A 23,091-nucleotide genomic window follows, 5' to 3' on the forward strand; every position below is an offset into this window, starting at 1 on the left:
TGCTCTGCCTTCGCTCTCGGGCCCGTATGCACACAGAGTACTGATGATGCATATTTCAGGAGGACTAGCACAGTGAAAATTGAACGTCTAACTGCAGCATTTTCCCCCCGGGACCAGAAGGACCTTGAAGAAGGGGGAAGGGGAGAGGGTGGGGAGAGTTAATGGAGGGATGGAGAGGAAAAAGGTGCAGACGCAGAAGATGCTGAAGCCAGAGGACGAAGAGAAAAGAAGGGATAAAGTCACGAGGAGCAGAGTGAGGAATGGGCTGGACGTGATTCAGGGGAGAGGGGGTAATAACGAAAGGCTTTAAAGTCACAAATCACACAAATCTCATGAGGTCCATTAGAGAATTGGCTGTGGGCTCATTCATAAAAGTGTAATCTGATGACAAAAACTGGCTTTCAAATGTAGGTTACTACGACTGCAGACGAAACACTCCCGCTAGCCGGACAGTTGCTTCAGGTTTATTGATCTCTTCTATTTCCAAGCTCTAATTTAATTTCGGGAATGAAAACTGATATGTCTAGACGTTATTAGTTGAGACAAATGCTTCCTGAAAGCTATTCAGGTGGTGTGTTCAGGTCTTTTTTTTCTCTAAATAGTAAAGTAAGAACTGCTAAATTTAGAAACAGTTCAATATTTTAGTAATATGCTTATATACTTTCTTTTTGAGAGTCTAATGTCTGTGTATAAAGTGCAGAGCTGGAGCTTTATGCATGTAAATGAACTGTCTGAGACTTCATTTTACACGTTGACTTGCTGTGAATTTCCCCTTGAGGTAATTTTATAAAAAGGAGTGCAGTCTAGACCTGCTCTATTTGAAAAGTGTCCTCAGATAACTTTTGTTATGAATTGGTGCTATACAAATAAAATTGAATTGTATGAATAAAGTATTTTTAATTCAATCTAACTCTCAAAAAGAAAGTGCAAGTCCCAAAACTATTCTATTAAAAAGATTCTCCGTCGCATTTTGCTTTTAATTTCACATTTACAACCTGATGATGTGGAAGCTGGAAGATTGGTTTGACACCCAGTTGGGCGTTTGTGGAAAGTTTGAGACACATAGAGTAACAACAACACCCCTCGATTCGGTCCATGAGTTACTTTCCTTTCTGTCTCTTCCCCATTTTATTACTAGCACTGTATTTAAAAAAATAAAGTACTAAATGTGTTACCAACAACATTTATTTATTTTTTAAGACGAAGACATGAAACAACCAAAATAAACATCTATGATAAGTAGGGCTGCGTAAAAATATCGATTCATCAATGCATTGCAATATATTTTTTCCCAATTCAATATCGATTCATTAAATCCTGATTTGCGTTGTACGGACGGAGGCCGCACTCGACCACACGACAACAACATGGCAACCGAAGCAGGTAGCAGCAGTGTTAAACCAGCGCCTTCAACTTTAATAGCAGACGTTTGGAGTCATTTTGGATTCCAGTGTAAATCCAGAACACAGGAAATAGACAAAAGTAAGGTAGTGTGTAAGCTGTGCCAGGCAGAACTAAAATACTGCAATGACAACAAATTTGCGCAGCCACTTAAGCCGACACTATGCAGATGCTCTGCAGCAACCCGCAGCTAAACCTGTGGATTCAAAACAGACGCAACTCGACAGATCCTTCCTTTGCAAACTGCCGCCAAACTCTTCCCGCGCACAGAATATAACGGAGTCTGTGGCCGTCTTCATATGTAAGGACCTACGATCGTACAGTGTTGTGGAAAACGGGGGTTTTAAGAAGATGGTATCCACACTCGAACCACGATACGCCATACCAACGCGCAAACACATGGCGGAAGTCCCCGCCCCGAAGCTGTAATTCTACTTATTACTGAATCGTTATCGAAGCATTTAAATCAATAGCGAATCAAATTCGAAACCAATTGTGACCTAAATAATCAAAATCGAATTGTGAGGTTCTTAACAATACCCAGCCCTAATGATAAGGATTTCTTCCATTTGGTTACCATGCTATGTTTTACAGTCGGAGGATGTAAAGGTGACACGGTTTCTAAATTACCTCGAAAGATATTCTTAACATCTCTGCACTTTCTGCTTCCTTAGCCACCAATACATGAGCCGATACTGATACTTCTGTGAAAGCTTGTATTGGGCGCTCGGAATATATACCCTTTAAATAAAACATTCTGTTTAAGAGGAAGTGACATGATCCTCCAAAACAAAACCCACAACATCGTATGTCAATCATATTTCCTGAATCAAGATAAATAAAGCTAAATAAACTGCGATGACACTTGTCTAATTCAGGGCCAACAATTACGTTCACATCCTGAACTGCATCTACCCACAAAATCTAGCATCACTGGACTGTAACAGTGAGCAGAGCAGACCCTGTTATTAGTTTACTGTCAGGGTCACATCATCCAAATACACCACGGCTCAGTCTGTGGAAAAAAATAACCAGCTCCTAGTCAGTCCAATCAGATGGTTTTGCCTCCCCCTTCGACCTCCAACCAGGCTGCCTGCCGGAGGGCAGCTTGTGTCACCTAATGCCCTCTATAGGAGCCGGCAGGATGGGAGGAAAGAGGCAGAGAGAGAAAATCGAAGGCAGGGAAATAAAGGTTGACAGTGGTAAGAGACCTTGAAGGGGAGTGGAGGCAGGAGGGGGTGATGAATGGAGCATGGCTGAAGAGGCAGAGAGGAGGGAGGAGGTGGGGAAGAAATGTAGAGTGTAACTAGACCGGACGTGGTACGGTGGCCAAGAACTCAAAGCTTGAAAAAATATATATATCAAAAATTAGACCAAAACTCACAGGTAATGATGAGCAAACACTTCTGATTACATGTTTCTGATATTACTGGAGATATATCTGTACTAGACTGCATTGGTTTTAGTTTGCTGTACCCAGTGTGCGAACCATACCGCGGCTTTCAGGGGAGCTCACTTTCCCTTTGTAGTGGGTATAGTTTCTGATCTGAGGTTAATGACATTGAACTGTCCTGCTTCAGTGGTGATGGCAAGAATAGAAGTATCATTTTTAAACTGAATTAGTGATGAGTCACCCATCATATATACATACATATCATAGCCTACATCAATAATACGTTCAGTACAGATAATCCCAAAATGGAAATGTATGGCAAAAATAGCCTGTTGCAGTCCCTCCAGGAAATTGTGATCGCAGCACACACATTCAACCAATCCTTGTCTCACTGGAATAAGTTGCCTTCAATTTTTAATGAATTATTTCACTTTCTCCTGCAATTTCATTGTAAAAAATGCCTAAAAAGTATCTCAACATGCATCGCAGTTTTAAAGAAAGAAAGAAAATCCAGCCTGAAATGGATGATTTCTTAGAGAGGCTGATATTGTCAGTATTTTAGAGGAGCTCATGTCTTATTAAGAGGAGCCGAGCTCTCTCCTCTCCTCTGTGGTTTGCACCCTGGGTGTTCCCAATAAACTAGCAACTCAGTGCATTGGCTGTCAAACTTGTTTGTTTTCTTATTAGTTGCAGTTACGTCAGAGCAAGTTTGTCTACTTTAACCAAACAGTTAATTGGCAGTTTTTCCTCTGAGTTGAATTCATCATAAATAAAACACATTCTTACTGAAATCAGGGGTTTTATTGCAATGGATTTATTTGTCTTGGTATGACCAGTGAACATATGGTGGCTAATGTTAGCAGACTTAAAGGACCAGTGTGTAGGATTAAGTGGCATCTGCTGGTCAGCCAGTGACTGAATACAAATAACATGGTTGTTGTTAGCTTGGCTGTTAGCTGTCCACTGCCAATCCCATGATGCCTTGGGTTAAATCTGTCGATCCAATCAGAGTCTGTGTCTCTTGCACAATGGAATAACATGAGAATAACCCCATTCCCCTATCCAGATCTACAGACCCCAGAGGGTTAATACAGCATCGGTTATCATGACAGAAAGTTTCATCATATTTACAATTCACCGTAACACAGAGTTTCTGGAATATCTTGATATATATATATATATATAAATATATATATAAATAAATAAAAGCTAAATCAGAGGAGTTTACAGATCTAAAGGATCAGAATGTATTTTTCACTACATGTTTAAATCACTGCATTATATTCACAGCGAGCTACAGCTACAATAAACAACAAATAAACCATAAAGGTCAGTGAGTGTGAATTCTGGTTTGAAGAAGGAAGTCAGAAAAACAAGAGGAAGTGGAGAGAGAGGAACCGGGGGGGGTCAGAGGTCACTGTGGATGGATGGATGGATGCACTTACCAGAGATTGTGTACTCATCACTGTGACTCTCACTGATGCGAACCAGAAAGGAGCCATCCTTGTTTTGGGAAGCCAGCAGCAGCTTCTCAGCTTTCACGCGGTTTATGTTCCCATAGTACCACCTGGCGAGACGGACGAGAGACATAGCGGGAAGAACGGACGATTACACAGACGGCATGTGAAGGAATTTCACACAAAGAAATAAATAATCACGATGAGACATGGGAGTAAATGAATGAATGAATGAATGAATGAATGAATGAACAGAGACAGGAAGAAGAATGTGTTACATGTGAAAGCAAACATACAGAAGAAAAACATATTTGCAGGTAAACAGGTAAATGTAATTATAATCATTAGCATATACTGTATATTCATTTACTACATTACTGCACACTCTGTTTACAGTTTATACATTTTACTATTTCTAATCAGGTTATCACAGCATTATATTTTATATCATATCATATCGTATATCTAGGGCTGCCCTATATGGTAAAAACATCATATTGTGATTATTTTTAAAGGCATTGTGATTGCAGTATGATTCACGACTATGCTGGGAATTGTAATTTTTTCATAACCTAAAAATGTATTATTATAATAAATAAATAAATAAATAAATAAATAAATCCCAAATCTTAATTTTGGGGCTCTGTACCAAACAAACATGTTTTCTTAGATCTGTAATCCAGTTCATCTCTTCAGCACTACTTCATTATAAAGCTGTTTTGTCACACAGTTTAGCTTTATTAAAACATGGCACCTCTTGCGATCTGCATATTGCGATTTTAATAACATTTGGATTAAGCCCCGATCACATCCACACATCTTAACTGTTGCACTGCTTTTTGTTTTAGACTATAATTTGGGTGATTTTTCTTCAGAAACATTTTTTCATGCATATCTGTGAGAGCACTGGTGGAACCTGAGATCAAATAATTGAATTGCCAACAACTCTTTCACAGTAATTCTCGTGTCTATGACCATAGAGAAATTTAATTTGTAGATATTCAGTCACAATCACCCAGAGCCCAAAGTGACACACTGTGGACTGTTTAATAATTGGACTGTTCGGTTCAACCAACAAAAAACAGCATATTCTCACATTAGAGAAGCTGAAACCATAAAATGTTTTTACATGAAAACTGACTTGATAATCAAACTAGTGCCAATTAATTTTCTGTAAATCGACTACACATTCTAGCTTTACTTCTACATTTGTAAATTAACTTGTAACTAAATCTGTCAGGTAAATGTAGTGAAATATTTCCCTCTGAGCTGTAGTGGAGTAACAGTTGAAAGTATAAAATGTTAAACTCCACTACTGCACTGATCTCATGTTGCACATTGTAAGCCGACAGTCACAGAGTAAAGAAAGTAAACATCACAGACGGTTCAACCAACTGGTTCAGTCACTTCTGTGTAGAACAGGAACATTAACTAGAATCCAGTATCATTAAGTAATCAGTAAGTCCAATATTATATATATATATTTAAAAAAAAGTGATACTTGGGGTTTATTGTGAAGTTAAACTCATAGATTAAGAAGTATTTAAATGTTGTTGCGTTCTGCCTGTTTGCTCAGATATCAGAAACTGACCTGTATTTACTTTACTTCATTATCAGGGAGGGCGGGTTGAGTTTCACTCACAGAAACAACAAACAGCGACTCAAGAACCCGGAGAGATCTCACCAGCTTTAGGATATTAGAACAGACTGGAAATATCAATGGGAATACAGTAGGTTTCTGTGAGAATACAGTAGTTTTTTAAGGGAATACAGTAGGTGTCTATGAGAATACAGTAGTTTTTTAAGGGAATACAGTAGTTTTTTTTAAGGGAATACAGTAGTTTTTTTTAAGGGAATACAGTAGTTTTCTATGGGAATACAGTAGGTTTCTATGGGAATACAGTAGGTTTCTATGGGAATACAGTAGGTTTCTATGAGAATACAGTAGGTTTCTATGGGAATACAGTAGTTTAAGGAAATACTGTAGGTTTCTATGTGAATATCGTCGTTTTTTATGGGAATACAGTAGTTTTTTAAGGGAATACAGTAGTTTAAGGGAATACTGTAGGTTTCTATGGGAATACAGTAGGTTTCTATGAGAATATCGTTATTTTTTTAAGGGAATACTGTAGGTTTCTATGGGAATACAGTAGTTTTTTAAGGGAATACAGTAGTTTTTTATGGGAATACAGTAGTTTTTTAAGGGAATACTGTAGGTTTCTATGGGAATACAGTAGTTTTTTAAGGGAATACTGTAGGTTTCTATGGGAATACAGTAGTTTTTTAAGGGAATACTGTAGGTTTCTATGGGAATACAGTAGTTTTCTATGGGAATACAGTAGTTTTTTAAGGAAATACTGTAGGTTTCTATGTGAATATCGTAGTTTTTTTAAGGGAATACAGTAGGTTTCTGTGGGAATACAGTAGGTTTCTATGGGAATACAGTAGGTTTCTATGGGAATACAGTAGGTTTCTATGGGAATACAGCAGTTTTTTAAGGGAATACTGTAGGTTTCTGTGGGAATACAGTAGGTTTCTGTGGGAATACTGTAGGAATACAATGTATTTCTAGGAGTAAAACTACTAGAGCTGAAACAGAGTCTTTTAATCAATTAGTCAATCAACAGAAAGTTAATCTGCGATCTATTTATTTTTTCATTCATTTTCCCAAGCAATAATACCACACTGGTTCTGGCTTCTCCAGTGAGGATTTGGTGCTTTTGCTGTTTCGACTTCAAATCTTATATTTCTAAACTGTATAAAAAAAAACAACCCTTGTTCTACTCCTTCCTGTACATATCAGATAAAAAGCACATTCACTTTATTTTCTCTTTCCCTTTAAGAGATCATGAAGTTATCTGACTACTAACAGTAAAGACGGACACTCAGTTTATTGGGTACACCTAGCTCAAACTAATGCAGTCTAATACAACAGTCCTGCAATAAATCCTCCCTTATAGGTTATAATGTTGTCCATTTTGACTCTGCAGTCTGTTGAATTGTATTGCTTTATATTAAAGAGATGCTTCTATTATTTTCTCTTCTTTTATTGATGTAATTAAGGTGGACAAAAGCCTCCCAGTATTTAAAGTGTACCTGTAAACTGGGCTTATCTCCTTACAGGAATGTTTTAGTGATGCTTACGGAGATAAAGGAGCCCAGTGAGGTCAGCATGAACAGCATAGTGATTGTATCTCTTTGGTTATAAAAAGATAAAACAGCAAAAATGTGTCTTTGTTTAAGGCAACAACATAAACCTTCCACGTTATTACACGGAATCAGTGACGCTACTATTGTTCTGATGTCCTTATCTTCAGTTTCAGTGGTGTGTTTGAGGACAGTGGGACAGGTGGAGTCAGTGTCGGGTCAGCAACACGAACACAGACGGTGAAGTCGACGTTAGAGAGCGAGCTCGGCTGAAACATGATGATTCCCTGCAGGCTGAATGAATAATGGAGGAACTGCAGCTGCAGGCCGGTGCACATGTGCAGGCTCTCGGCTACATTTAGCTCCAGCAGCAGAGGTTGAAGGTTTCACCTCCAAAGATTGTGTTTAAACTTTGCTTCGAATCCCAGGAGGCTACAAAGTTAAGTTTTTAGTTCTTTCACTTATAATTAGAGATGAACTTTGAATCAATTAGTCGATTACTTTGCAACTATTTTGATAATAATTTATCATTTAAGGACCGGTGTGAAGGATTTAGTGGGATGTAACGGTGAAGATTGCAACCAACTTGAATACTACTCGTCTTCCAAGCATGTAGGAGAAACTGTGGCCGTGAAGCTCTATACTACAGAACTATATTTGGACTTTGGGAAACTGTGATGGGTATTCGGATTTCAGCTTCTCCGAGAATATTTTCTGGTTTCTTTAGTCCTCTATGACTGTAAACTGAATATCTTTGGGTTGTGGACAAAATGAAACATTTGGAGAAGTCAGCTTGGGCTTTGGGAAACACCGATCAACATTTTTCACAATTTTATGACATTTTTATTAACAACTAATTGATAACTAAGGAAAAATGAACATGATCAGCTTACTTTCAGCCCTAACTGTCCGAAAGCTAAAAGAAATTCACATTTTAGATGGTAGAAACAGTGAATTTTTATAATTCATCATTCAGAATTCTAATTGTGTCTCAGCTCCAGTACGAAACTCAAAAAAATTACATTTGATAAGAGATTTAAAAAAAAGAGTAAATCATTAAAAAAAAGTCAATGGATCAATTATTAAGAACAGTTGCCAATCAACAGGGATTCACAATTTATCAAAATTGCAATATTGCGAGGTGCAATTTCGCAGCAGCTGTGATTTGTTTGATAAAAAGTGAAATGTGACAGAACAGCATTATAATGAAATACTGTAGAGCTGCAGAGACGAAATCTTGTTCCCCAGATTTAAGAAAATGTGTTTGTTTGGCACAGAACCCAAAAAATATTTCATCATCATGATTTTAATAGTTTAGTAAAAATGAAAATTTTGATGCAAAAATGATCCTTTTCACTCATCATGAATCAGACTGCAGTCACAATATCTGGCTTCAACTTCAAACCCAAAATAAGTCACATCAGGTCAGACTCGTTTCACCCAGAAGATTTCTGATCATATCAGACAACGAGGTTAAATTAAGTCTTCTGGTAGTTTCATGGTGATTGAATCAGCTCATAAAGACATTCTGACATCAACAGTTAAGTCTTTATCAGCAGAGAGGTCAAACCTCAGTCAGCTGTCAGCTTTTAGTTCCAGGATTTCTCAGTTTTCAGAATGATCTTTTGTGACTTTTTCCTTCTGAAAAATCCCTCAAAGAAACAGAATTTATGATAATGTTCATATGTTATATATTATATATTATATATATATGAACAGTTCAACCTTCTGTCCCTTTACATGCCATTTAAGCAACATTATGGGGCTTTACAGCAGGTGAAACAGCAGATTAAAGACCACTTCCCACATCAGCACCAGGATCAGGTGACAGAATCGAGCTGTGGGAGCAAACAGAGAGCAGAGGATGTGTTTTCACCACTCACTTGTGTTTGGCGAACTCGTCCTGCAGCAGAGCCACGTAGTTCGCCGGGATCAGTCCGGACTCCAGAGACCCGGTCAGCTTCTTTGCCAGCACGTACTCCCCCCGCTTCTCGATCACCGACAGCTTGTCCCCCTCCTTCACCGTCAGCTCGTCGTCGCTTCGGGCCTCGAAGTCGAAGAGCGCCGCGTAAAGCTGCACCGGCCGCTTCTTGGGCGACGGGACGCGGATGTCGCCGGACACGGTGCGGATCTCCTCCGTGTGCGCGGCCGGGTTGGCGATGACATGGTTGTGGTTGGGGACGTTTGGGTAGCGGAAGTCCGGCCAAATGCAGTTCCAGAGCCGGCTCAGACACGGCATACAGGAGCGACAGCAACTCTCCATCCCGGGACATGAAGGAGCGCGGCGGCGGGGTTATTCCAGGATTTAACCGAACACCGATCAATAAGTCGCACTTCAGGCTTCCTCAGTCCACTGAAAACGGCCTTTTACAGCCCACAGCCACCAGCCGTTCAGTTCTACGGTTTCCCTCTCTTCCCCTGGCTGGAAGCATAATGCACCGCCAGCAATAGTTGGGTAGATTAGCCGGAGGAACCGGTTTTTTCTGTTGAGATCATGGATCTGAGCTCCACGCCTGCAGTGCGCACGGCGGCTGCGGGAATGCGGAAACGGCAATGGAGGGCTTCCAAGTCGGATCGGTTCCCCGCGAGGACTCGGCGGTGTGACTCAAGATGAACCGAGAATGTGAGCATGGCTCCCGGGAAAATAGTAATCCATCGTAATCTGCGTGCAGCGGTCGATGCTCAGGTGTTACAGCACGGAGGGAAAGAGAGAGGTGAAGGTGAAGAAGCAGCAGCGCGGTGCGTAAAAAGTTTGGGTTTTGGCGCTCCGCACACCCCCTGCTGCTCACACACCTGCGTACTGAAGGGAGGAGGGTAGAAATGGGTGTGGAGGAGAGAGAGAGAGAGAGAGAGAGAGAGAGAGAGAGAGAGAGAGAGAGAGAGAGAGAGAGAGAGAGAGAGGTTTGAATAATACAGAAGTGTGTGTGTGTGTGTGTGTGTGTGTGTGTGTTTGGCTCTGGGACAGCTTTTCTCTCCCAAACTGAATTTCCCTGAAGGTCATTTTAGTTGAGCAAACGAGTTTGTGTTGGCTAAACAGTCGTTTCCACCAAGCTGCTCAAGTTCAGCTCTCTTCTGTTGTTTTTTTTTTTGTTACATCATGAAAACACTTCATCCCCTCTGACAGGCATCATCTTCATATTGATTTATAATCACTTTATTTACCTTTATTAATGAAGTTTTATTCACTTATTTTGTTTTGATGTTGAGCTGGAGAATAGTTTTGGCTTCATGAACATCACATGCTCTGTAAATGTCTGGTTTATCTGTTGTAGATGTGAAATAATGAATCAATTAAAGCTGCAGCAGGGTACATTTATAAAAAATAACTTTCTGTCATATTTGCTGAAACTTTGTTGATGGTTGAGTCTCGTTCCCAGGTCATCAGATATTCACAGATTATCTGTCTCCTGTACGACTGTCACTTGGTTTTATTAATATTACAAAAACTTATTTTTCTAAAAGTTACCTACTGCAGCTTGAAGCAATTACTCATTTTTCATTTTTGAAGCTCGATCAATCGGTTTTACAATATTCAGGTTCCAGCTTCTAAAATCTGAGGATTTTCTGCTTTTCTCTGTTTTATCTGATTATAAATTAAATATATTTGGGTTTTGGAGGCAATTTGAAGACATCTGCCTTGGCCCTGGGAACAATCAATTAAGATAATTACATGTAGATTAATCAGTAATGAACTTAATCATTAGCTGCAGTCCAGGTCTTTAGATCAGGATCAATAAAACTAAATGACACTGACATCAGAGTCTGTATTTTAATCTCATCTTCCTCTGAGAGTCTAATGACTGCAGCCTTTGTGCTTTTATTCCTGCATCAGTTCTGCATCATTACTGCAGGAACAGCACACAGGATACAAATAAATTACAGCACTTCACCACAAAGGAAGCCCCGGGACCAACTGAACGCCACATATTGATGATACACCAGTAAAACCTGAACACGGGGGTTTCTTTTTAAAGCTGCTGTTGCACTTTTAGTGTAAAAAAAAATCCTCCCATGAGCCTCTAAATTATTTGTGTTGTCTGCAACAAGAACCATCTTTTTTCAGGTGATTAAAATCATTTAACATGTATATCTGTTATCATAGCTTTAATGTGGGGTATTTTTCAGCAAGTTAATTTGGGGAACTCGTGCAGTCAGCAGGTGATTTAACTGATGAGTAATTATCAGTGGGTTGAGTCGGTGGTTTGATTGGCTCTCTGTGGTTGGAAACACCTGCAGTGAATGATGTTGTTACTGACTGCAGTCTGGGAAGAGAGGCAGAGGATTTTCTTTAGTTGTGTTGCTCTGAATTGAGCCCATCATTTACAGCTGCATGCAGACAATATTTTGACAGGGATCAACTGTGAAGTCCCTCGGAGCAAAAACAGAAAAAACAAAGCAGATTTTGAAGGATAACTCTTGTGATATTCTATATTTGTCTTACTGTCAGTGCCTTAGAGCTCCATTGTTTTTCCAAAAACTGTTAAAAACACATCAGTGAGCCACACTGTGACATGTTCCTTCATTACCATGAACACACACACTGTAGTTATTTTGATTCAGTCCCACATACACTGTCCTGCTGCCCCAAATACCCCGTCCTGCTGCCCCAAATACCCCAAATACTCACCCGAGCACCAAATGTGGATTAATCCAGTAATAGTAGTAGTAGATTAATAGTCATAATATAATACATATTTAGTCCTGTTTGATAAAAACAGCAAAAAGGGGAAGGAAGCCAAAGTAATGAGAGAAAGAGTAACACTTTGATTTTGGTCTTTATGAACCATGTTGAGAATAATAATGAAACAGAATCCAGCCTTCTCCTTTAAGTACTCTGCAAAGTATTTCTTATACAGTAATCAGGTAGCTGAGAGCCACAGCTATCCTTTTGATCAGAGCAGGAACGTTTTAAGACTAAAACTGGTTCAAATCCAACATGAAAGCTTTTCAGTTGCACCTCTAATCTTAATCTTTCAGTTGGAACAGCAGCTCATGAAAAGCTCAATTTCTCTGCGAACACGTTGACTCTGTAAGCTACGGTTACATCAGAGAAGTCTAATGAATAAGGTCTTCATTTCACAGACTGTTGTTCAGTTTCAGTTCACACAGTCAAAAGGACCATTAAGCAGAGGAAAAGAAGCAGAATCTTCTGGCTGAATCGACACAGAACTGCAGTGAGAAAAGTGAAGAATGAGAACGAGAAAGGAAGATTTGCATAAGTGTGGAGCTTCTGACAGGGATAAAAGAAGAAAAGAAATGTCAGGAAGAATTGCTGATGCAAGTGTATTCTCTTAGACAACAGAACAATGTAGCCTTTGAAAGGAAAATGGAAGATTTTTAGCATTTAAAAGAAATACTGTTGTAGTTTAAAGTGGCATCCTGCTGGAAAATCCCCATTTTAACTAAATGTAACTTATCTGATTATGTCTTTTTTTCCTGTAACTTTGTATCCTGATTACGTAACTCAGTTACATGTAATCCATTACTCCCCAAGCTCATAAGTTAAGTATGTTAAGTTAAGTTGATGTGACTTGCGTATGTTAATTTAAAATAGTTCATCGAGATATTTGGTCTCACACAGGACTCGAACGGCGGCCTCCTGGCGTTCGCTCTTCATACTCCACCTTGAGTACTTTTTACTAGAGTATCCTCTAGTGGAACAGAGGGGTTGTTCTAGTACACACTTTGGTGTGAGACTGGGCTAATATTTGTTTCTATATGAAAGGTTGGATCATTTCACTTTGGTGAAAATCATATCTGAAATATGACGAGGCCCCAAATAGATTCTTAGTTCTTTGTAAGAAATCACAGGTTTAATCATCAACAGTTCATCGTATTTTAGAAACGTATCATGTTTTTATTAAATGTGAACTCTTAATGAAAGTAACTATCAAATAAAGAATAAAATATTTCCCTTTAAGCAGATACAGAAAGTAACAGTATACAAGTACAAATACCTCAAAACTGTACTTAGTTACTCCTGAAATCTTCACTCATCACAAACAGACAGTGTTGAATACACAAGAAGAGAAACACGCCGCTGTTTGATAGATAGCACACCGTTTTATTAGTATATTTAGCTTTGTGACGTACAGCTCGGGAGAAAAACAAAAAAACAGAACTAAATGGTCACAATTTTTTTTTTTTAAAGTCCAGAAACATTTCAGCCTTAGCAGTGACATCACACAAAAGAAAGCTCAGTTTTTCGATCATTGGTTTCTTTGTCATGGACCAGAGTGATATGTTCTCGTTGTTAGGCTAAACAAACACGCCCGTACCGCTCCAACGTAGTCAACAAACAGAAAAAAATAACCCTAGATTTCTTTTTTTTAACTTCTTTTTTTTTTCCTCGATCGTTTAAGTTGCTTCACATATATTATCAACACTTTTCTAAAGAATCAAAATATTTAGCCACATGTACTGGAAAAAAGGTATCCACTGTTATATATAATAATAAACACAATAAATATAAAAAGAATTTTGATATAATTTATATGGTATCAAAGAGAGGGAAATGGGCCTTCAGTTAGACGTGTTTTTACAAAAGTGATGTCCTTTTTTTTTTTTTTTCCTGAGGTTGAGTTTTGTCATCTGCAGTTTAAAGTTTTGCTAAATATACTAATAGACTAAGAGACCCGACACACAGGGTCTGTAATGGCTTATCATTCACTGAGGAATCATCTCCACCGGATCCTGGTCACACCAGCGGAGGGTCGTTGTGGCCCCACTGTGATTTTGTGTGCTGTGGAGTTAGCCGAGAGGTCAAAGGTCAGCCCCCCCACAGAGGCAGACAAACACACAGCTCGACTCCCCCCCCACCCTCCCCCCCACCCTCCCAAACAATCGGTATCGTCCGGGGACGCCTCGCTTTTCAATTTCAGCCGCACAGCGTTTCTTCACCAAGCGCAAAATGAACCGTTTTCCTCCACTCAACAAGGCTTTTGTAAAAGGATGCAGGGCTTAAAAACTAAAAATCTAAGCAGGTGTGTGGTGAAGAAAAGCGGCCGACTGAAATTCAAAATGTCAGCGTGTCCCCTCGCGTGTGATAGGCTTATGTGTGAAATGGTGATAATTGTATTTAGACGCAGTCCCATTTCCCTTCAGTGTGTAAGGAAGGAGTCAGATTAACTCAAAACAGGGATGATTGGGGGAAAAAAGAGAGAGGGGGAGAGATGAGAAGAAACGAAACAGAAAAAAACAAAACTAAAAAACAAAACCAGAAAGAATCGCAAAAATCTGTACATGTAAACATCACACTTCCACTGAGTTAAATCATGAGGAGAATACAGGTTTCACATTGGTATTACTGTAGGTACAAAGCCCCGGCGGAGGAAATCAAGACAATCAAGAGTCCGGTACAAAGTCGGGTGAAGACGGAAAGAGAGAAGAAAAGAATCAAATATCGCTAAAAATTAGAAAATGAAGGAATCTAAAGCACCACCAAAAAGGAACAGAAATAAAAAAACAATAAAACAAAACGGCTCAGAAAGCCATTTTTTGATTTTTTTTTTTGTAGCTGTACACCGTGCCCTGATAGAAAAATAAAAAGGTCCATTTCTTGTCTCCTTTAATTCTTTTTTTTTTTTTTAAATGTGTGTGTGTGTGTGTGTGTGTTGAGCTTTACATCTGACAGACTGGTTCAAGGAGTGTGTGATCATTTGAAGGGACCCGACCGGCATCGCAGCTCATCTGACGGTTTCAGTTCGAATCGAGAAGTTTCCCTGAAGCAGTTTCTGATGCTTCTGAAAGGATTTAACAACTCTACAGCATCTGAGTCCTTTGAGTCTGAAACGAAGCTACGACATATGTGACATGAAACATGATTGGTTCGTCTGCGAGCAGCGTGATGAATCATTTTGTGGATATTTAAGGAACAGTTTGACATCTGGACAAATACACTCATTTGACTTCTTGCTGAGAATTCGATGAGAAGATCAATACCACTCTCATGTTTGTTCAAATGTAGTTGCAGCCAGCAGGTGATTAGCTTAGCTTAGCTTAAAGACTGGAAATAGATGGAAACAACTATCAAAATACACCAACCTGCACTTCTAAAACTCACCAATTAACAGGTTATATCTTGTTCAATTAATGCGTACAAAACCTTTTTATGGGAGCTATAGCTTTTATGTGCCGGACTATTTGTTGGCCAGGAGCAGTGATTTCCCGCCATTGGTTGCCTGACAACTGCAAGAAATAGTTGGCATCTAAAATCCCCGTAAAAAACCAACATATTCTTACAATTGTTTTGTTTTTGGACGTACTAAACAAACAACAAACATTGTAAACTTTAGAGATTTTGTTACCTTTGGACGGAGCCAGGCTAGCTGTTTCCCCCGGTTTCCAGTCTTTATGCTAAGCTATGCTAAACTAACTGGCTGCTGGCTCTGACTTCATATTTAACATAAAAAGACACAAAAGTTGTATCAATCTTCTAATCTAAAGTGTATTTCCCAAAGTGTCAACCCTGTCACTGACATGAGGAGGTTCTTAAAATGCACACTAAAGTCTGATTCGGAATTTCTTTAGTTAAATTAAATTTTAATAAATAAAATCAAGGAATTACATTTCGCCTGAATTATATTCCAAGAATGGAAGAATTTTAATAAAATAATTAAATTAATAAATATAATGTGAACAAATTTTCACATATTTTTTACAGTCTAGTCAACATTTCTCAGGGGGGTGGGGAGTTGGTGTTGGGGGAAGTTGGACTCCTGACCTCAGTTACAACCCTGCGCACAGTAGTTTGTGATTGATGTTATTCTCTTTCAACAGATTGGCTTCTGAGAACTGGTGATTTTGCCTTATGGAGATCATTTTGACTAAAGACATCTAAACATCTAAGGCCAGTTTTTAGGACTTCAACCTGCACAAGCTCCACAGCCGACAAGCTGCAGGTTTTTACACAAGCTTTGTATCACAGCAGATAAGGTAGTCAGACCTTTTTTAACAATTTGGACCTTTGATTTAGCACTGTAGTCAGAAAGGTTACATCTGCTCTGTTCTCAGCTGCTCAGCTGGAAAACCCCGTCAGTACCTCTGAAGTCTGACAGAAAGACACAGCTCTTCTACAAGCCTCAAAACATTTAATGCTTTTTACAGGGAGATCAATGCCGGATCATGACCTTACAACAACTCTATGATGTGTAAACATAACCTTTAAAAGAAAAAGGAGGCTTCATTTCAAGAGGAAAACACACGTCTTGTGCATGAACCACGAGGGCGGACTCTTACTGAGGACAGTAAAGGTCAACATGTAGCTTGTCTCTCGATCTTCTTACTGATTTTAACATCTGATAGCGGTTAAACCCTGCTGAACGAGTTGTGTCGTGATGCCGATCGGGTCCCGGTTGTTGGTTGACATCCATGTTTGGAATGTGCAGTATAGGCATACAGAGTGAAGCTGTTGGAATATTGTACAAAATATCTTTTCCAAAAAAGACCACTTTACTTGCACTACAAAATATATCTATAAAATAATATTAAGAAGAATCAGAACATTGATAATAATAATGTAATACTAAAAAATAGAAATCAGATAGAAATGTGTCGGCTGTTTGCTCAGCCAGTGGAGACGTTAATAACAAGAGGAGGAGGAGGAGGAAGAGGAGGAGTAGTTTTGGAGTACGAACGCTCTGATTACGGCTGAAACACTCAGATTCTGTCTGTCCCACTGTATATTACAGACAGAAGGAATGGAAATCAAACAGTGAGCAAATTACACCTTTCTAAAGATTGTCATTTGCCTATTTTTTTTCTTTTATACAGCTGTTGGTGTTTTTAGTTCTTTGTGGTGCTGTTCTGCAGCTGTCTGGCTTTGAAGTAAACTGACCTGGGCTCAAAAACACGTGTATAAAAACTCAAGAACGTCTTTTTGAGGTTGACAGAGACACTGTGGAACCAATGAGAAAGTCCAGAAAGTCCCAAATGCCACCTTACCTGGCTCTTCTGGCAGACTACTTGATTATCACTTCAAATACTCTAAAGTCAGTGAAGCAGTGTTTGCTAAAGCCTGACCAAAGAACTAAACTCGGGCACTTTGTTTCCTTTTGTACCTTCAGGACGATCTCAGCGGTTCAGTTTGTGTTTGCGAAGATGACTTATTCCTACAACAAAAAAAAAAACTCCCAGATGCCATTTAAAAGAAGCGGTTTGTCCTGGAGGAGTTTTTAGCTGAGAATATCAAGAATCAAAGTCAGAGGAGGAGGAGGAGGAGGAGGAGGAGGGAGGAAGAGAGGGATGAACTGCAGTAAGAGCCTCTTCACCATTTACACAGCATCTTAAGCTGCTCAACATTTTCATGCCAGGGGGAACCAAAAGTGAATAAAACTAAACTTTTTTCCCACTGATCCAACCTCATCAGAACAAGTGTGAGAAAAATACAACAGCTTTTAGGCTCCGAGCTGAAGTTCGCTCTCTCGACTCTCCAACAAAGACTGTAGGGGTTCAGTTAGGTGAAATGTTGGTGTTGCATTAAAATCTCAACTCCAACTGTGGCACTATTCCTTTCTTTTTGATTTTATCTTTCAATACAGATAATAAATCCACATTTAACCATTTCACACCCATTACACACTGTGATCTGAAACAGTGTGGTTGCTGATGGATTTCCTTCGTTTCTTAAAAAACACATTTTGGGAGGTTCAAGGTTTTCAGAACGTTTGACAGTTAGAGGTAAAATGAACATCTACCCCATCTGCTCAGTTGAGACTGAATCCGTCTGAGTCGGGATGGAAATTCTTCCTGAAATTGAAAACTGCTCGATCCCGCTTTGATCTGAGGGAACAGGTCCAACAGACACAGCTCACACAGGTTCCTCTACTGCCAGACATAAGTTGTTAAAATTAGATCTTTTTCCTTGTAAAATTACAAGTGTTCAATGTTTCTCAACCCACCACACTTATTTCCTGTTTGGCAAACTCTTGGACACATTACTGCCTTCTAAAACTGTTTTTACGGTGAGTTTCCGTGCAGCTGCGATGAGCAGGAAAACATAAATCATATCTGATAGGAGGACAAAACAAAACATCAGAATGATACACCGATGTGTTCCCATTAACTGGCTGGTTGCTGTATGTGACTCAGGTCCCTCAGTCAGAGCAGAGTGTGGATCAACCAAACAGAAAAATCCCTAAACAGTTCTTTCATAGATCGACTGAGTACGTCTGGACCAATCCAGGTGTCCCAAAAGGTGCCGAACCTCCCCCGACACTGAAAACCTGCCCGGTGTGTAGTGTCGACTCAACCAAAGCATTGGCAGTATCTGAGAGCACAGTGAGGATCAAACAGGAGGACAGAAGGACGGGATGCTGGTGTCTGGTGTCTCATGTTGGGATTTACGAAGGGCGTTGTGAATGTGCCCTCCAATATTTAATCCGATAAAGACGCTAAAATTAGAGAGGAAATAGAGGAAAAATTGATTGTACCTCAGTGGGTCTCACAAGATTTAATAACATTTGTGAGATTTTCCCCTTTTTCAAATCAAATTTTCTTAAGTTTTAGAAAAATACCAAACTAAAATCGAACACCACAACCACTCTTCTTAAACATGACTTCAGCTCTAAGATGAAGGTTGTACGGCAACATGTCTGACTCTTCGACATCATCCTCCCCTCCTTCTCTCCTCCTTCTCTTCTAGTTGGGTCGTCTTTTTGCATATATCTCTTGTGTCATTCAGTGATGATTACACTTTAAACAGAGCTTCCCGTTTTTTGTGAAAAATAACAAAACAAAAGAAAAAACGTTTACAACTCTACATCTAATCTTCCATAAATTAAATAATTTACATTTTTCAACATTTCAAAACAATTTGAACTCAATGTGCTGGTTCTGACATTGCACATGAATGTGAATCCATCAGAGTTTGGATGGAGGTTTTTAACGGATACGACCTCCTGAACGAATGGCTTTTCACATGTTCCTCTGCTCTGTAGCCCGACAGCTCGCCATCCAGCGCTTATGATCCAGATTTAACTGTCTGACTGTCACTGCGGGCAGCCCGTCACCAACAAAAAAACCATCTAAAAGACCAGTGGATGCTATGATTATCAACTGCATTGCAAAAAAAAACACCACACCTCTACCTCCGCTCACGTCTCACTTCAGCAGTGCAAGCTGGGGGAAACATGCATACCCACACAGAGAGCCCCCCCCCACCCCCCACCCACCTTCAAATCACAGATGACTTGTTTCGCTCAGTGTGCAAAAAGGGAGCAAATCACGGTGACACGACAGTCGAACTGAGTAGGAACTACAGTAGAAGCACGGTACACAGAGCAATGTCTCGGGAGGATACAATAAGTCACGTTTTGTTCATTTTCAAACCTCTTCTGTGCTGCAGGTTGCTGAGTGAAACCAGGAGCATGTGGGTGCGTCATGTGGTTCAAAACGCTTTTTCATACAAAATGTGTCTTTTTTTTTTTTTTAGCAACTGTACCAAGAGACAAAACTACATAGTGGTGATAAAAAAATGGAGTTGCTTCTTGCCAATGTTACAACTCCCTAAAAGTAACAGAGTGACATTTTGAGAAATGAGAAGATTGATACGACTCTCATGTCTCAGGTCGTCCAATGAGTCGGAATATTTCTCTGCCAGGAGCGTTAACTTCCTGGAGTCTCCAGAGACAGGTGGATATTTATTACCTGTGAGTAGAGCCAGGCTAGCTGTCCCTGTTTCCTGTTTCCAGCTAAGCTAACCGGCTGCTAGTTCCAGCTTTCTATTTAACATGAGAGTGGCATTAATCTTCTCATCTAACTCGCAGAAAATAACAGGCCAATTTTGCAAAATGTCAAACTTTTTCTTTAACAAAGAGGGCTTGACTCTGGACGCGAGGCTGCAGGAGCAATCAGGTATTCTAATAAATATATTTTTTTTTACTTGCTGGGCAAGACAACAAAAACTACCTTCATATGGCATAATGTCAACATGGCTGAAAGCAAAAGATGAAGGATTTACTTTCTCTTTTAAAGTTATCTGCAGGAATTGAGTGCCATCTCACTTCTTTCCTTCTGGATTAACCAAAAAATAAATCGGCATTCTACACTGAACCACACTTGAGCGTGTACTTGTGGGGCCCAACACAGAGTGCCATGGTGAAGATGCACTGTCCCTCCCTGCGCCCTCCAGAGGATGAAAACATGAGAAGAAATTGAAACGAGGTTTAAAGAATTCACAGTTAGAAAGTCACAAAACACAACATGAATCGAGCCCTATGAAGCAAAAACAAAGACACCAACCAACCAGTCAGAGAGAGAAGAGATGCGAGAGGATGAAGATAGTTCTCCCGTCAGTCTTTGTGTTGTTTTTGCTTTGTTGTGGTCGAGTTGCAGTTGAGGTCGCAGGAGGTTGGTCGGTTGGTCGGGTTTTCACGGGGCACTGCGGCTAGCTAACGCCCGGCTTTGTTGAGGTTTCAGGTCTATGGCAGAAGGTCCGGTTTTTATATAGCAGCAGCAACATGAAAGTTCATCATTATAATCATACTAATAATAATAATAATAATAACAATAATAACAATAGTAATGGCCATCTCAGAGTTTAACAGACAAAACACAGTAAGACAGAGCAGGCCTCCTTTTCCTCTAAAACCTGGACCGGACCAGGGAGGGGAGGAGGAAGAGGAGGGTGTTTAGGTCCATGAAGAAGAGGTGAAGAGTACAGTAGGTCCAATGGAGAGAAGAAGAGGATAAGAGAAGGAGGAAGGAGGGGGGGGGGGAAACAGAACAATGCTGAGGTTTCGTTGGCGTTACATCTACATTTGTAAAAAGTAGAAGCGGGAGGTAAAATTGCCACCAGTTATCAACATTTAAACCCCCTTTCTTTTAAGAAAGCCCCTCCCCTCCGCACGCGCACACACACACACACACACACACACACACACACACACACACACACACACACACACACACACACACACACACACACACACACACACAACCCCTCCCTCCCCTCTGAAACACACTCTGATTCTTCTCAAGTTTTTCAAGATGAACTGATTATATACAGCAGCACACGAATGAACCCGCACAGATGAAAGAAAAGTTTCAGTTCTTGAAATGCTTCATCGTTCTCAACATTACATAGTTTGATTCTCCCCCCAAACAATTATATAAACCTTGAAGACATCAGGTGGTAAAGTAGAAGTAAACTGGCTTCTGGTGGGAGTGTCACCATTTACTTGCAGAGTGTGTGTGTGTGTGTGTGTGTGTGTGTGTGTGTGTGTGTGTGTGTATGTGTGTGTGTGTGTACGTACGTATGTGTGTATGTGTGTGTGTGTGAGGAACTGAAAATTTAATTGGCAGGTCTGATCTGAGGTATTTTCTGGTGGTCAACATGGCGTTTTGGATGCATAAGTAGCAGGTTGCTCCCTGGGTAAAAGGGGTGAGGAGGATGGGGGGGGGGTTCAGGGTGAGGTTTCAGGTGAGGGAAAAGTGCTATAGGACACAGAGAGCTTATATACAAGCGAGCACAAAAAAGTTTCTCTCCTTTTTTTTTTTTTTTTAAACCAAACAACTCCTTTTTTTTCTTTTTTCTTTTCCAGTTTCCATCCTTAAGCCCCTCCCAAAGTCTTTTCCGTGTTTAGTGCTATCTTTTAAGATAAGTCAAACCGCCTCTCTTTCTTTCAGTCACTTGGGAAAACACAAACACAAAATAACGAAACAAAAAAATGCTCACTGGACTCCCCCAAAAAAAGAACAAATTAAATCTTCAATCACATCAAAAGCACTTGTCATTTAACAAACAGCTTCAGTAGTACTAATTCAGGGAGTCGTTACTTAATATCTTTTAAACTGTTATATCAGAAGACGGCGCACCCGTCAATCAAAACTCCCCGTGTTGGAGCTCCTCAGGGAAACTCAAAAACTTCACTTTTCCACCCACAATGAGGCCAAGTTTGTTTTTCTGAAACCACAGCAGCAGAATCAACAACCTTGCAGTCTTCTTCCAGGCTACTCCTCCTCCTCCTCTCTTCCTCTCCTCCACACTCCTTCGCTCAGAGTGTAGTGCTGATTGTGAGGTGCTTCCAGAGAGGAGAGGAAGAGATTCCTCCAGAGTCCAAATGCTCTGCTCCTTCTTTCAAATTTTTTTTTTCTTTCATGGATTGAGGTTGTGGGGGAATTGTTTTGGGGGACGGTGGGGTGGGATTGGTCTCCCTCCCTCCCTCTGCCCCACTTTACCACTTTTTCTCCAAAAATAAAAAGTGGCCACAGTTTCCGAAGAGAAGGCAGATGAGGAGAAACCGACAAACGCAGATTTAAGGAGGGGAGAGCAAAAACAAGAGGACGTCTGGTATTCAGCGTCGGTAAGGAGAGACACAGACGGACACAAAACATAATAAGAAGTGTGTGTGTTTGAGTGTGTGTATGTCTGTGTGTGTGTGTTCTCCCACATCTCCCCCAGATCAGTTCTGCTGCAGGATGAGGTTCTCCAGCTCGTCTGCTGAGCGAAGAAGGAAAGCGGCCGACTCCCGGTAGCCGGCGATCAGCTGACGAACGGCCGTGATCTCTGGTTGGCTGAGCTGTGTTGACGCCCCGCCCCCTCCTGCGCCCCCGCTGCCCCGCCCACCCAGGCTGTTGTTGGTGGAGGCAGAGGAGGTGGAGTTACTGATGTTGGCAGAGGAGAGAGATTTCATGCTGAGGTCTGTGGGACCTGAAGATGGGCGGAGAGGAGGGAGGAGCAGTGACGAGAGAGGG

General features: G+C 40.3%; 2 protein-coding genes across 4 annotated transcripts in view; both read right to left on the reverse strand.

Annotated features, from left to right (window-relative positions):
* srms (src-related kinase lacking C-terminal regulatory tyrosine and N-terminal myristylation sites) overlaps nt 1–10,200 on the reverse strand; it is a 28,642-nt gene extending 18,442 nt beyond the window's left edge. Inside the window, exons 1-2 of the mRNA XM_051424314.1 lie at nt 9,282–10,200; nt 4,240–4,361 (exon numbers count right to left, since the gene is read on the reverse strand). Coding sequence (XP_051280274.1) covers nt 4,240–4,361; nt 9,282–9,661 — 502 coding nt within the window. The 5' untranslated portion in view covers nt 9,662–10,200. The remainder of the gene's footprint in view (nt 1–4,239; nt 4,362–9,281) is intronic.
* Nucleotides 10,201–13,441: 3,241 nt separating this feature from the next.
* Nucleotides 13,442–23,091, reverse strand: part of LOC127376909 (nucleolar protein 4-like) — a 160,205-nt gene continuing 150,555 nt past the window's right edge. For 2 of the 3 annotated variants that reach the window (XM_051424299.1, XM_051424301.1), the window contains one exon: nt 13,442–23,047. In XM_051424299.1, the coding sequence (XP_051280259.1) occupies nt 22,800–23,047 (248 nt within the window). In that variant the 3' untranslated portion in view covers nt 13,442–22,799. The remainder of the gene's footprint in view (nt 23,048–23,091) is intronic. The other variant, XM_051424300.1, reaches the window with a different exon arrangement.

Source organism: Dicentrarchus labrax, unplaced genomic scaffold (assembly GCF_905237075.1).
Source record: "Dicentrarchus labrax unplaced genomic scaffold, dlabrax2021, whole genome shotgun sequence".
NCBI lineage: Eukaryota > Metazoa > Chordata > Actinopteri > Moronidae > Dicentrarchus > Dicentrarchus labrax.